The sequence below is a fragment of the Nyctereutes procyonoides genome, unplaced genomic scaffold (assembly GCF_905146905.1).
Source record: "Nyctereutes procyonoides isolate TBG_1078 unplaced genomic scaffold, NYPRO_anot_genome, whole genome shotgun sequence".
NCBI classification, from domain to species: domain Eukaryota; kingdom Metazoa; phylum Chordata; class Mammalia; order Carnivora; family Canidae; genus Nyctereutes; species Nyctereutes procyonoides.
This window is the reverse complement of record NW_026574893.1, coordinates 5,625-21,488: the sequence shown is the minus strand read 5'-3', so window position 1 is coordinate 21,488 and position 15,864 is coordinate 5,625. Positions and strand designations below refer to the sequence as shown.

The following is a 15,864-nucleotide window of genomic DNA, read 5'->3' as shown; positions in this document are numbered from 1 at the left end:
GGGTAATGTGTAAGAATTGTGAAACTGAAGTTGCAGTCTCTTAGTGTAGCCAACATTGATGTGTGGGGTGTCTGCCAAAAATCCAGTAAAGAATGAAAGATTTATACAATCTGAAGAGAAACCAGAGTATTCTATAAAAAATCCAGGCAAAAGGCATTTTATGTGTTATGTGTCTTTTTAAAAATTTTTTTTAAAGATTTTATTTATTTATTCATGAGAGACACAGAGAAAGAAAAAGAGGCAGGCACAGGCTCCATGTGGGGAGCCCAACATGGGACTCGATCCTGGGTCTCCAGGATCACACCCTGGGCCGAAAGTCACGCCAAACCACTGAGCCACCTGGACTGCCCGTGTTATGTGTCTTTTTAATGAAGCTCTAGAAAACCATGTAAGCAAATAACAAGTTTGATTCATATCGTTAACAAAGTTGTATGGACAGAGATTGCATATTGAAAAAGATCAAAGCCTTCCTGGAAGTAAATATTAAGATTTTTAAGATCTCTTTTTTTGGGTGGCAAACTCCAGGGTAACACATCTATGACACTAAAAGCACATCAAATTATGATCAAATACATGATGAATTTTGCTTTGCACCACAAGACCATCATGATTATGAATAAACCCAAGCCAGTTCGGGTTGGAAGAAGATTACTGTCCAACTTTGAGAAAAAGAATCGTTGGTTTTCACAAAATCTATTCATGAGGGTTTGAGGATTTTCATTCCACAAATGACCTGACGGAGGGCGAATTTCATGTCCCTGTTGCGTAGGCTGTAGATGAGGGGGTTTAAGACTGGTGTCACTACAGAGTATATCAGTGTGATGACCTTATGCATAGCAACTGAGTTGCCAGATGTCGGACTTACATACATTACCATTATGGTTCCGTAAAACAGAGACACCACAACTAAGTGGGATCCGCAGGTAGAGAAGGCCTTTTGCCGTCCAGCTGAAGAAGGAACCTGAAGCACAGCTCTGAGCACCAGGGCATAGGACCCAAGAATGTACAAAATGGTGAGAATGATGATAAGAGAGCTCACAGAATGGGATACATGCTCTATGATGGGTGCGGGGGCACAGGACAATGCGATCAGTGGGTCCACATCACACAGAAAGTGGTCAATAACGTTGGGACCACAAAAGGGTAGTTGAGAAATGAAGAATATAGTGATCCCATGTCCAAGGAAACCAATGAGCCAACAAAGCAACACCAGAATGACACAGAGATGCCCAGTCATAATGGAGGGGTAGTGCAGTGGATGGCAGATGGCCAGGTACCTATCATACGCCATGACACAGAGGAAGAAGCACTCAGTTGTGCCCAGGGAAAAGAAGAAGTAGAACTGAGCGAAGCAACCAGAGAACGATATGGTCTTTGTTTTGGAAAGTAAATTGACCAGCATGTTGGGAATGGTGCAAGTCACATACCAGATTTCTAGGAAGGAGAAGTTTGCCAGGAGCACATACATAGGGGTATGGAGTCGATGGTCCCATCTCACTGCACAAATGACGGCCGTATTCCCAGTTAGAGTCAAGATATAGACCGACAAAATCATTGAGAAAAGCATGATCTGTATTTTCCAGGGACCAGGAAAACCCAACAAGACAAACTGTGTCACAGTAGATATCTCTGACTTATTCATGGTCTCCAAACTGTGGAGAGAAGACAGTGACAAGTCATTTTGTTGCTGACACATTTGAGACTTCTCTTAGGAGAGGCAGTTTGAGTGATGCAGGCAGACTCATTAAACATTCTATAAGAAGTGTTGAATAAATCCTGCTCTATTCTGAGTGAGGCATTTGGCCCCGATTCTTTGTAAATATACAATTCTAGGCTGCTTGAACTTTCTCTGACAGAGGGCAAAATCATTAAATTTCATCTTCTTTTGATATAAAGAAATACTTGAGTTAGAGGCAAAAATGGCTTGTCTTATATTTAATTTTTTTCAGTGAAAGTTGTTTATATACATCAGTGCAATTCACTTCAAAATGTGAGTACACAAATGCTAGCACTTAAAAATAGGTTTGTATCTGACACATTTTATTGATTTGACTGGTTTGAGCTTTGACATTATCACAAATTCTCTGTCTGTCTCCTTCACCTTATTCTCCAGCTATTTCCATTAGGATATTTATTTTCTATCACTTTTTAATGATACTGGGAGAAAATCCACGAAGATACTCAGATAGTAGATTTTTACTGCTATTTCCTATTTAAAGATGTTTACAGTGGACTAAAGATCACTTATAATTTGGTATTTAATGCTTTGTTTTTTAACAATGAAAAGTCACTATAATTCACTTAATGGCCAATTTATAATGCTTCATATACATTTAAAATATGTCATTAAAGATGAATATTACATATGCAATATATTGGGGAATGAAATTAAAATCACCAGGAGATTGTCTTCTAAAACTCACTGATGTGACAAGTCTTTCTTAAAATCCACTATCTGGAAGATTTTGCTTTAGCTTTTTATTTTATTTTATTTTATTTTATTTTGTTTTGTTTTGTTTTGTTTTGTTTTGCTTTGTTTTGTTTTGTTTTTACTTTAGCTTATTTAAAAAGTACTCCCAGGGGATCCCTGGGTGGCTCAGCAGTTTAGCACCTGCCCTTGGCCCAGGGCGTGATCCTGGAGTCCCGGGATTGAGTCCCACATTGGGCTCCCTGCGTGGAGCCTGCTTCTGCCTCTGTCTGTGTCTCTGCCTCTCTCTTTCTCTCTCTCATGAATAAATAAATAAAATCTTTAAAAAAATAAAAAAATAAAAATACTCCCAATTGCAGTAGAAAACAAGACTTGTCTTTATTCCCTAACAGCACTATCATCAAAGATGATGTCTTTTTAAGAATCAAGTACAGCTCAGAGAAGAGAGCACAATGATAGCTTTAACATCTTGGAATCTCCAGAAAATTTTTAACAAGATACTTCTAACTTTGATAAGAGGACAGTTTTCCTTAAAAATAGTTTTGATAGAAGTGGTGTATATAGGATATTCATAGTCCTCCCTGAACATAATCTAATAGAAAAAATCCTACTATTCAGTGATGTTATATTAAGCAACATAAATGTATTTATAATGAAGCAACAGTTACAGTTTCACTAAATGAATAATGCCTAACATGAAATACGAACCTATTCATCTAGAAGCAAACATAACCTTCCTATTGGACTGGTTAAATCCAAGAAGGTTGTAGTCTTATGGACAAGAAACCAAAAGAAAGATATTAGAAGATGGGGATAAATTCTTTATAATCTTTTGAACCAGGATGATTATGAAGAAGTAAGCTAACCTGTATTGATCATCATTTTGGTTCAGGGTTTCATAGAATAGATCATTTTGTGAGAAACAAATGGTTCCCCCCTATGGGAACTCTATGCTTTCCAAGCAAGAGACCTCTTTTCTCAAAAAGACAAGAAAGCAGTGATGCAGGGAGCAGCCACTTACCACCTAGAACAACAGCAACAATGACTTGAATCAGATTCACAAATCAATATACACAAGAATCCATGTATTCGAGCTATCAACCACTCTGACATTAAAAAAAAAAAAAAGACCTCACAGAACAACTATTAGCTACAGGGCAAGTGTGGTAAATGAATTTCACAAATACTTTTCAACATGATTATAAGAAGCTGTTCCTAACATATTCACTGTTAAATCTTATCTGAATCTTACTCGTAATACACATTGATTTGATTTTACCCTTAAAATTTCTTTTTTAATGCCACCTCTCCTGAAGGCGGAGATGAGTAATGGAATGGACAAAGGTGAGAGCTGAGAGAGGAGACCAACACAAAACATACAAAACAAATCCCTGTTTTCTTTTGGTTTCAGCACCAATGGATGGAGCTAGTTCCATACTGTTTTGTTCAAAATATCTATGAAAGTCATACCGTTCCTGGTGCCCCAGCCGCTTCCTGAGAAGAGGAGGATCTGTGGATGACTTTGGCACCACTTAGTGCACTCTTTTCGGGGGAGTGTAAGTTCCAGGGTAATCTAAATACTCTGAGAGTTTTGTTTTTGCTTTCGAGATGTGAGTGACCAATATTCCTTGATACTCAATCTCTTGACCATATTGAATGAACAAATGTATAGTTGCATAGGCCCACCTGTGGTGCATAATAGCAGCAATGCCCATCGTAGATGATGTTTCCTATATAGGAAGTTTTCTTAGGTCTTCCTGGGGAGAGCCATAGGGAGGTCACAAAGATTCTCTCCTTCACTGCCCTTAATCCTTAATGTGGAAGCCCTGTGTGCGAACTTCATGTATTAATTTATTTCACATCCCTTGCACCATAGGATTCTAGTGGCCGATTTCCAACAGAGTGTGCTAAAGTTGTGCGCTGGTTTTAGCTTATGTGTCTGTTTAGCCATTGTTGAGAATGCTCACGTATGATCCTATAACTTTCCATTCCTTCCCTAGGGACCTTCTTCCTTCCTGCCTGGGGGTTTCACTAATATTTCTGACAAGTTGGCCCATAGTGATTAGTAGATAATGTGCTTCATTGACTCCCTGGAGACCCCATAATCTCTTTAAGTTTGCGTTTCTCAAGCAAGTATGTGATTCTGTGCCATGGGATTACACACAACCCCTAATTAAATGTCTTCCGGAAAGAGTTTTACTCAGAGAAGATAATTTTGTAGTATACCAAATGTGTACAGTGGCACAGAAAGTATAATTTGTGATTATTTGTAAGATAAAACTTTGTCTTTAAAAGGAATACTGGGGATCCCTGGGTGGCGCAGCGGTTTGGCGCATGCCTTTGGCCCAGGGCGCGATCCTGGAGACCCGGGATCGAATCCCACATCGGGCTCCCGGTGCATGGAGCCTGCTTCTCCCTCTGCCTATGTCTCTGCCTCTCTCTCTTTCTCTCTCTGTGACTATCATAAATAAATAAAAATTAAAAAAATTTAAAAAATTATTAAAAAAAATAAATAAAAGGAATACTGTCCCCAAATGCCCCATGTTCTCTGACCATTGTTGCCAAACATTCTTTGGTGGTGAAAAGGTTTAAGAAATGCTGTAGGAGAGTATTTAATCACCTAGCACCACCAGCAAGGCTATCTTCTTGGCACACCTAATTTCATTTCCAATATGGTCATAACTAAAAGGAAATGCTTTCATTTTAAGTAGATTGGCCCCTCAACTAGTGGATTTCCTGTTCCAGCATGGGCACAAAGATGGATTTGTTCCTGGTATAATTTTCTCTTAATACTTTTCCAACTGAGACTTTGCTCTGTAGGTTTCTGAGAGGCATAAAAGTATGTTTAGGACATTGTTATTCCACATCACAAGTGGCATTGTTACAATTGATTTGGGGAAACATTATGAGCGAAGATGCCCAACTGGGAGAACGTATAGATGATTATTGTGAAGTGCAGGGCTTAGAAGGCTGGATGGAGCAGTCTAGAGAATGAGGGCTTTGAATGGCAGGAGAATTTGTACTTTAAGTGATAGAAGGATGAAGATACTCTGTTTTCAGTGTGAAAGACAGCTTTAAACAATAAAAAAGTCCATTACTGGGTGGGTTTATTTGTTTAATTTTTGGTGGCATTTTGGTCCATTGCCCTTAAGAATATTTAATTTTCCAAATTTGGAAGATTGCACCCTCTGTTGAAAAGCTCCAGGTACACATGCATTTCATTTTTTCCACCAGCTAAGATTAAAACAGTGAAGATACATCATAGACAAAAAATATATATAAAACAACAAAATATAATTACTTAGCAAGGTAACGCATGTTTAAAATGTTTTATTTAGCATGTTTCATTGATGAGCTGAACTTGAATTGCTAAGGGACTATGAAAAAACAAATATCTTCCTCTACTTAAGTATGAGCAATAACACAACTTACTGAAGCCATTCTCTATTGTTTTTTAAATAAGTAATCAAGGTCGGAGTGACACATTCTGCTTCTCTTTCTTTTTAAAGAATTTTTTAAATTTAAATTCAATTTAGTTAACTTAAAGTGTATTATTAGTTTCAGGGGTAGAATTTAGTGATTCATCAGTTGCATGTATTAACACCCAGTGCTCTTTACATCAAGTGTCCTCCTTAATGCCCGTCACCCCATACATAACCCCATCCCCCCATGCACCTCTCTTCCAGCATCCCTCCGTTTGTTTCCTATACTTAAGAGTTTCTTATGGTTTGCCCCCCTCTCTGTTTTTATCTTATTTTATTTTTCCTTCACCTCTCCTATGTTCTCGTTTTGTTTCTTAAATTTCACGTATGAGTGAAATCATATGTTACTTGTCTTTCTCTGACTGATTTTGCTTAGCATAATGCCCTCTAAAGATGTTTCAGTTTTGGTTACTTCTTAATCCTAGGACTTTCTTTAGGGCATCTTTCATGTCTTTGTTTCGGAGACTATAGATAAGGGGGTTTAAGAGTGGAGTCACTGCCGAGTATACCAGAGTGATGATCTTTTGCATTCCCGTCGGATTCCCTGATGTCGGGCTCACATACATCACCATAAGGGTTCCATAGAATAGAGACACCACCATTAGATGGGACCCACATGTGGAGAATGCTTTAGTTCGACCGGCACCAGAAGGAACACGAAGCACAGCTCTGAGAACCAGGGTGTAAGATCCCAGGATGAAGAGGAAGGGCCCGAAGATAATAAGTGAGTTGAAAGTGTAACAGAGAAGCTCAGTGGAAGGAGCAGGGATGCAGGCCAGTGCAAACAGTGGGCCTGGGTCACACACAAAGTGATCAATGATGTTGGGTCCACAGAACGGAAGTTGGGAGATGAGGACAATGGGGACTGGATAGCAGAGAAATCCACTCACCCAGCAAACACAGACCAAGGCCACACAGAGCTTCCCAGTCATGATGGAGGGGTAATGGAGTGGGCGACAGATGGCAAGGTACCGATCATAAGCCATGACTGATAAGAAGAAACACTCCGTTGTACCCAGTGAGAAAAAGAAGTAGAATTGAAGGAAGCACCCAGTGAAGGAGATGGTCTTGGTCTCGGAAAGGATATTGACCAGCATATTTGGGACAGTGGAGGAGGTGTACCAGATCTCTAGGAAGGCAAAGTTTCCCAAGAAGATGTACATGGGTGTGTGAAGCTGCTTGTCCCATTTCACTATGCAGACAATAATCCCATTCCCCAGCAGTGTGAGGAGATAGATCACCAGGATGAATGAGAAGAAAAAGTTCTGCATCTCCTTTTGACCAGGGAAACCCAGGAGGACAAACTCGGACACAAAACGCATTGTTGTGTTCTGGGATTCCAAAGCTGTTAGAGAAGCAGGGGTAACCAATGAGTGAATAATGATGAGCATTAGTAGGTTTTGCTAACAATTCACTTGTAAATGAACAAAGTATTTTTACTTTACATGATCTCATTTGATCTTCCAAATGACCCTTGAGCTGTAAGGAAATGTGCTTCATTTCCCTTTTCCAGATTAAAAAACTGAAGTTCAGAGAAATTTAAGGGATTTACTTAAATATGCAAAACCAATAACTCCTAGATACACTGGCCCACTTAGAGATTGGTTTGAAGCAAAACTCACTCCATTTCAAATATTCCCATAACCCTGAGTCTCAGTAATGTCTCATTTTTTTCATGTTAACATCATTGCCTCTTGGATATCCTTACATGTAAGCATATATTTTGGATATATCTCTTTACTTTGAAACAAAACTGAATATAAATCTGAAGCAATGAATTGTCTTCCTGGAGCGTCATATACAGAAGTCCAATGACAAGCAGGTGAGTGGAACTGTGTGGTGGGAGTCTCGAGCCTTCTTGCTTTTCTGCTCTGGAGGTACTCTAGCAACACCGGGATTTTGTAAGAGCAAATCATTTGTGTAGCCCCCTCTAGGTCATATTCTGCTAGGTGGCATCTGGATTTGTAGAACAATCTAGCTTGTTCCCTCTTGAGAGGCTTTGGTTCCCTCAAAGCACTTTATGTTGAGCAAAATCTGTCTTCTTTATTACTTCTTTGTACTGATCTGGGACTCTCCTTCGCTGAAGCTATACAGAATAAGTCTCATTCCTTTTCCATTATGGTGATAGTGGGGGGGGGGGCTTAAATAACAGATTGAAGCTATCTCCCCTGTACAAGATTTTTTGGATGCCATTTTTTTTCCTGGCTTGTTTCCACCTTAGCTGCACTTTTCTACATCATGGCTAGGTTCTTGAAGTAACTTGCAGCTAGTTAGGTCCATTTTTTCCAGTATACAAAGCCATGTTCCTCCTCCTCCTCCTCCTCCTTCCTTTTGCTAGGAATTAAGCTTTAAACACTATAACTTTACATTCATCATTTTGCTTTTATCTAAATTAAATAATGAATTAGAAAGGTCACCTTAGGATATGCCAGAAGGATCTTCCTCCTATTGGCTGAATTAGGAATGGAGATGTGAGTATAAATTTGGATGTTGCTAACAACCTTTCTATAGAACTATTGGTCCAGGCTTATTTCTTTATTTTTATTTTTAAAAATTTATATATTTGTCAAGCATGAGCAGGAGAAGGGGCAGAAGGAGAGAAAGAATCTCAGACAGGCTCCATGCTCAGCAGAGAGCCCAACACAGGGTTAGATCTCACGACTCTGAGATCATGACCTGAGCCAAAGTCAAGAGTTGGCTTCCTAACTGACTGAGCCACCCAGGTGCCCCATGTCCAGGCCTATTTCCATATCCTAAGGTTTCTGAGCTAAAGTACAATTTCGCTGGGTAAAAACACCACCAATATTTTAAATTTAGTAACACATTGACTATAGAAGTAGGATAATTTACCATATTATTTATTAATGTTACTGTTAAGATACTTACAAAATTGCATCCTATGCCATTTATATAATCTTCAGGGAGCATGAGGCCTGCTTCTCAGTATTTAATCAAACCTGGAGCAAACTGAGAGTAAATATTTTATTGCCAAGGTAACTTTGGATATTTGTATTGATTAACAATATTTTTAGAATGATGAAAAAGACTCTGTAATAAACATGACTTTTATGAAAATCTAAATTTTGTCAAGTAAGTTAGTTCAATGGACTATAATTATGACCATATAGATAAAAATTTCTAGGAGAGTTATAATTTCAAATATACTTCCCATAACTATACCTGTATTTGCCAGACCACATGCTGTCATTTTTGATCAGAAAATATAGTTATTTGGCTTAAAAGAAAAAAAAAAGTTGAACTGAACTGAGGAGGGCACTTGATGGGATGAGCACTGGGTGTTATGCTATATGTTGGCAAATTGAACTCCAATAAAAAATAAATAAATAAAAAAATAAATTATAGCACATTATCATTTACTTTTTCCATTTGGGCATTTAACAAATGTTTTTCACTATTATATTCCTAGCTAAGTCCTGAGGTACAATGGTAAGCATGAAAGATAAAATTTCTCCCCTTCTGGAATTTATGACTTATATAAGCAATCAAGACTACCACCCTCATTAGTGTCTTGAACTGTGTGTTTCATAGCACACACCCAATTGTACGTTGTCCTGAAAACAATATTTATTTGAGCTCATATTAAGTTAGATAAATCTATATAGTAAGGGTAGCAGCATGATTGCCAACTTTATTTGACACGAATGAGATATTTTTGGCTTTTTAAGACAGCAGGCAGAGACATAAGACATGAACTGATTTACTCTACTCACAGGCCAGGAAGCTCTTGGCACCAAAAAAAAAAAAAGAAAAAGAAAAAGAAAAAGAAAAAAGAAAGAAAGAAAGAAAGAAAGAAAGAAAGAAAGAAAGAAAGAAAGAAAGAAAAAGAATTATAATTCCAATTCATGGTTTTTGACTTGGAACCAGACCTCATAAGTCTTAACTCCCTCCTGGTCGTCTGACTTCACGATGTCCAGGACATTTTGACATTTGTGCTGCACTGAAATTTTAGTTGCCTGTGGAATAGAGGATCAGGAAAAGGGATAAATGGGCTCCACAGACAATTTGAAATCTCTCTGCATCCATTCCTGCTTCATCCACCTCCAAAGTACATCATTAGTAGCTAAAAGGGTGAACCTAAATTCATTTCTTTCATCTTTTATTCACCTCAAGTGATACAACAAATGAGCAGCTGGAGAGAGGAGGAAGGACAAGGAGCGTGGACAGTCTTTGTGCGAACTGCTAGGGAAGCCGGATCCGTAACTGCAATTACTTGCTCGACATTTAAGCCACTTGCCCAGAGAAGTGCAGGGATTCTTTTTCATTAACATATTTATATTTTTTAAGATTAATTTGTAAATTTGGTCATTTGGTAAATTCGGTAAAGCCAAAGAACAAGGGACTTTGCTGAGGACTTTCTTGGCTTCTATTTTCCACTTGCCGCTTAGCAAGAACTCTGAAAAATAAGAACATCCTGCTTTAGCTGCCCTGGTTGGAGGATATTTGTCAACCCAAACTACTAATCAATATTAGAAACAAAGCAGTACAGGACTCAGGCTTCATTCTAACCGAGGATTTAATGGCCTCTCAAAACATCCAAGACACTTGAGCCCCGTGTTCCCTAAGTGAGTTGTACAGTGGGAACTCTGATACTAGAGTGAATCCTTCGTGTGAATAGATTACCCCAGACACAAGTATGGTAGGAAAAGAGAACTGCAGGACCTAAGACCTTGTTCCTACAAAGCACAAAGGAACAAAGACTGGGGGGTTTACAGAAGAACCACAGGCTCTTAGTATGGACAGCAGGAGGTATACAGGGGCAGGGACGCCCTGATGCTCGGGGCTTGCCTTACATGCTGGATGGGGTTTCTGGCTCCAAGGGGAAGATGTAAGGGAAGCCTCAGCCACAAGAACATCCTCATTTAACAATCAAAAAGGCCCATTCATGAGTGGAGAGCAGTATTTGTGGCCCAAGAGACTTGCTTCCTTTTGTATTCTGAGCCAAATGAAATTTGTCTTTCCTGCCGGTCGTTTTTAAGAATTTATATGTCCCTCCTGAATAGGATTCATAGCTCCCAGCATGCTCACTGTTCGTGTGTCTCTGTGCGTGCATCTAATCCTGCCTATCTTTGTGTATATCTCCCCCAGTGGTTTGATTAGTAGGACACAGAGGTCCGAATAATATCCAAGAAGTCTTGTTGGCGGAGATATTCTTCCTCTAAGGAATTGATCTCCCTGGGGAAGAAGTGGAAGAGAGGAGTGGGACAGGGAGAAGAAAGAGAATGTGTGTGCCTGAGAGAGAGAGAGGGAGGGAGGGAGAGAGAGAGAGAGAGAGAGAGAGAGAGAGAGAGAGAGAGGAGAGGACCATGGTTTTGTAGGACAACCTGAAATCTGGCATTGTGATGCTCGTGGCTCTGGTTTTCTTTTTCAATACTCCCCTGGCTATTCGGGGTCTTTTCTGATTCCACACAAATCTTAAGATGAGTTGTTCCAACTCTCAGAAGAAACTCCATGGTATTTCGATAGGGATTGCATTGAACATGTAAATTGCCCTGGGGAGCATGGACGTTTTCACGATATTAATTCTTCCAATCCATGAGCATGGAATATTTTTCCATCTCTTTGTCTCTTCCTCAATACCTTTCAGAAGGTTCTGTAGTTTTTATACCTAAAATTTACCTCTTTGGTTAGGTTTATTCCTAGGTATCCTATGTTTTCGGGTGCAATTGTAAATGGGATTGACTCCTTAATGTCTCTTTCTTCAGTCTCATTGTCAGTGTATAGAAATGTCACTGACTTCTGGGCATTGAGTTTGTATCCTGCCACACTGCCGAATTGCTGTAGGAGTTCTAGCAATCTTGGGGTGGAGTCTTTTGGGTTTTCGATGTAGAGTATCATGTCATCTGTGAAAAGGGAGAGTTTGACTTCTTTGCTAATTTGGATGCCTTTTATTTCTTTTTGTTGTCTGATTGCTGAGGCTAGGACATCTTAAGATGCTGGAAAAATTGGGACACCTGCACCCCGATGTTCACAGCAGCAATGTCCACAATAGCCAAACTGTGGAAGGAGCCTCAGTGTCCATCCACTGATGACTGGATAAAGAAGCTGTGGTCTATGTATACAGTGGAATATTCCTCAGCCATTAGAAATGACAAATACCCACCATTTGCTTTGACATGGTTGGAAGTGGAGGGTATTATGCTGAGTGAAATAAGTCAATTGGAGAAGGACAAACATTATATTGTTTCACTTTTATGGGGAATATAAAAAATAGTGAAAGGGATTATAGGGGAAAGGAGAAGAAAATGAGTGGGAAAAATTAGAGGGAGACAAACCATGAGAGATTCCTAACTCTGGGAAACGAACTAGGGGTGGTGGAAGGGGAGGTGGGCGGGGGGTGGGGGGTGACTGGATGATGGTCACTGAGGGGGGCCTTTGATGGGATGAGCACTGGGTGTTACGCGATATGTTGGCAAATCGAAGTTCAGTATAAACTGCATAAAGTTCAGTATAAAATGCAAAAAATATATATAAATAAGTAAAATAAAAAAATAAAGTCTAGTTTGTCTGATGTTAATATTGCTACCCTCATTTTCTTTTGAAATCATTTGCATGATAGATGTTTCTCCCTCCCGTCACTTTCAATCCATCTGTGTCTTTAGGTCTAAAATGTAGGCAGTATATAGGTGGGTATTATTTTTTTCATCCATTCTATTACCCTATGACTTTTAGTTGGAACATTTAGTCCATTTTCATTCAAGGTAATTATTGATTCGTATGTATTATTGCCATTTTATTACTTGTTTGTGGTTGTTTCTAAGGACTTTCTCTTATCCTTTTTGCCTTTCTCTCTTTTATGTTTTGCTGATTTTCTCTAGTGATATATTTGGATTTATTTCTCTTTATTCTTTGCATATTTATTAATTTTTTGATATATGGTTACCATTATTTTGTATATTACCTCTTTTGCATATAGTAGTCTATATTAATTTGATGATTGTTCCAGTTTGAGCTCATTCTTTTTCCCTCTCCTGCCCACATTTTAGGTATATATTATATTTTATATCTTTTTTTGGTGAATTCCTTGATTGATTTTTACAGAAATATTAATTTTTACTGCTTTTGTGTTTCCTACTTTATACTGTTGTGCCCAAGATTGCGAATCCGAGAAACCACCAAGGAGCCGACACTGATGCAAGTACATGAGGGTTTATTGACAAGCTCAAGCTTGGGTCCAAGTGCACCCGACACAGTGGAGCAGGAACTTGGACCCCGAGGGGTGTTACAGCTGGGTTTTAAGGACTGGCCTAGGGGACCTCCAGAAGCGGGGGAGGAACTTCTTAAGCTCTGTTTTCATTCCAATACAGGACTTTCTGTCTCTGTCAAGGGTGTTTTGCGGTTCTTCCTGTAAAGCTCAGCTCTTATTCCCAGGGGCCTGGGACTGCTGTACTTGTGCTAACACTAAACTTGAGGTGGAATGGCCATGATTTTCTCGGCCTCTACATATACGTTTACTTTTTGTCTGTCCTTTTTTTTTTTTCCCAAAGATTTTATTTATTTATTCATGAGAGAGAGAGAGAGAGATAGACAGAGACACAGGCAGAGGGAGAAGCAGGCTCCATGCAGGGAAAGTCAGGCATGTTTTTTGCTTTTAAAAGTAGTGACTTTGAGAGGAGGGGCAAGATGGCGGAAGAGCAGGGTCCCCAAATCACCTGTCCCCAAAAAATTACCTAGATAACCTTCAAATCATCCTGAAAATCTACGAATTCGGCCTGAGATCTAAAGAGAGACCAGCTGGAATGCTACAGTGAGGAGAGTTCGCGCTTCTATCAAGGTAGGAAGACGGGGAAAAAGAAATAAAGACACAAAAGGCCTCCGAGGGGGAGGGGCCCCGCGAGGAGCCGGGCTGAGGCCGGGGCGAGTGTCCCCAGGACAGGAGAGCCCCGTCCCGGAGGAGCAGGAGCTGCACCAACCTTCCCGGGCGGGCGGAAAGGGGCCCGCAGGGAGTTGGAGCAGGACCCAGGAGGGCGGGGATGCCCTCGGGCTCCCGGGGACACTAACAGACACCTGCGCCCCGGGAGAGTGCGCCGAGCTCCCTAAGCGCTGCAGCGCGCACTGCGGGGCCGGAGCAGCTCGGAGGGGCTCGGGCGGCGGCTCCGCGGAGGGGGCTGCGGGGCGGGAGCGCGAATCCCACAGCGCAGGCCCCGGAGCACAGGGCGCCGGGACACAGCCCAGGGTCCCGCCTCCCCCGGGACAGGCAGAGGCCGGGAGGGCCCAGGACAGCGAGGACGCTCCTGCCCCGAGCTGAGCAGATCAGCGGCCCCGCCCCGGAGCCTCCAGGCCCTGCGGACCGGATGGAGAGCCCCGTAGTTACTGTGGGGGCTGACTCCAGGGCTCCAGAGCTGCCATAGCAACTGCGGCTGTTCCTCCTGGGACCTCACAGGGTAAACAACCCCCGCTGAACCCTCCAGCAGGCAGGGGCAGAGCAGCTCCCCCAAGTGCTAACACCTGAAAATCAGCACAACAGGCCCCTCCCCCAGAAGACCACCCAGACGGACCAGTTCTAGGGGAAGTCAAGGGACTTAAAGTCTACAGATTCAGAAGATACTCCCCCGTGTTCCAATACAAGTTGTTTTTGGCCACTCTGCACTGAGCAAAATGACTAGAAGGAAAACCTCACCTCAAAAGAAAGAATCAGAAACAGCCCTCTCTCCCACAGAGTTACAAAATCTGGATTACAATTCAATGTCAGAAAGCCAATTCAGAAGCACTATTATACAGCTACTGGTGGCTCTAGAAAAAAGCATTAAGTACTCAAGAGACTTCATGACTGCAGAATTTAGATCCAATCAGGCAGAAATTAAAAATCAATTGAATGAGATGCAATCCAAACTAGAAGTCCTAACGATGAGGGTTAACGAGGTGGAAGAACGAGTGAGTGACATAGAAGACAAGTTAATGGCAAAGAGGGAAACTGAGGAAAAAAGAGACAGACAATTAAGGGACCATGAAGACAGATTAAGGCAAATAAATGACAGCCTAAGGAAGAAAAACCTACGTTTAATTGGGGTTCCCGAGGGCGCCGAAAGGGCCAGAGGGCCAGAATATGTATTTGAACAAATCCTAGCTGAAAACTTTCCCAATCTGGGAAGGGAAACAGGCATTCAGATCCAGGAAATAGAGAGATCCCCCCCTAAAATCAATAAAAACCGTTCAACACCTCGACATTTAATAGTGAAGCTTGCAAATTCCAAAGATAAAGAGAAGATCCTTAAAGCAGCAAGAGACAAGAAGTCCCTGACTTTCATGGGGAGGAATATTAGGGTAATAGCAGACCTCTCCACAGAGACGTGGCAGGCCAGAAAGGGCTGGCAGGATATATTCAAGGTCCTAAATGAGAAGAACATGCAACCAAGAATACTTTATCCAGCAAGGCTCTCATTCAAAATGGAAGGAGAGATAAAGAGCTTCCAAGACAGGCAGGAATTGAAAGAATATGTGACCTCCAAACCAGCTCTGCAAGAAATTTTAAGGGGGACTCTTAAAATTCCCCTTTAAGAAGAAGTTCAGTGGAACAATCCACAAAAACAAGGACTAAATAGATATCATGATGACACTAAACTCATATCTGTCAATAGTAACTCTGACGTGAACGGGCTTAATGACCCCATCAAAAGGCGCAGGGTTTCAGATGTACTGGCACAAAAACAGACACATAGATCAATGGAACAGAATAGAGAACCCAGAAGTGGACCCTGAACCTTATGGTCAACTAATATTCGATAAAGGAGGAAAGACGATCCACTGGAAGAAAGACAGTCTCTTCAATAAATGGTGCTGGGAAAATTGGACATCCACATGCAGAAGAATGAAACTAGACCACTCTCTTGCACCATACACAAAGATAAACTCAAAATGGATGAAAGATCTAGATGTGAGACAAGATTCCATCAAAATCCTAGAGGAGAACTCAGGCAACACCCTTTTTGAACTTGG

General features: G+C 40.8%; 2 protein-coding genes across 2 annotated transcripts; both read right to left on the bottom strand.

Moving 5' to 3' along the window:
- Positions 1 to 697: 697 nt before the first annotated feature.
- Positions 698 to 1,669, bottom strand: LOC129494711 (olfactory receptor 11H7). The gene has a single exon (XM_055302092.1). The coding sequence runs from the start codon at positions 1,640 to 1,642 to the stop codon at positions 698 to 700; it is 945 nt and encodes a 314-aa protein (XP_055158067.1). The 5' UTR covers positions 1,643 to 1,669.
- Positions 1,670 to 6,308: 4,639 nt separating this feature from the next.
- Positions 6,309 to 7,301, bottom strand: LOC129495378 (olfactory receptor 11H6). Its single transcript, XM_055303222.1, has one exon. It carries the CDS (start codon positions 7,299 to 7,301, stop codon positions 6,309 to 6,311), a length of 993 nt encoding a protein of 330 aa, XP_055159197.1.
- Between the last annotated feature and the right edge of the window lie 8,563 nt (positions 7,302 to 15,864).

Coding starts and splice junctions, on each gene's coding strand:
- LOC129494711 (XM_055302092.1), bottom strand. CDS start 1,642: ATGAATAAGTCAGAGATATCTACTGTGACACAGTTTGTCTTGTTGGGT.
- LOC129495378 (XM_055303222.1), bottom strand. CDS start 7,301: ATGCTCATCATTATTCACTCATTGGTTACCCCTGCTTCTCTAACAGCT.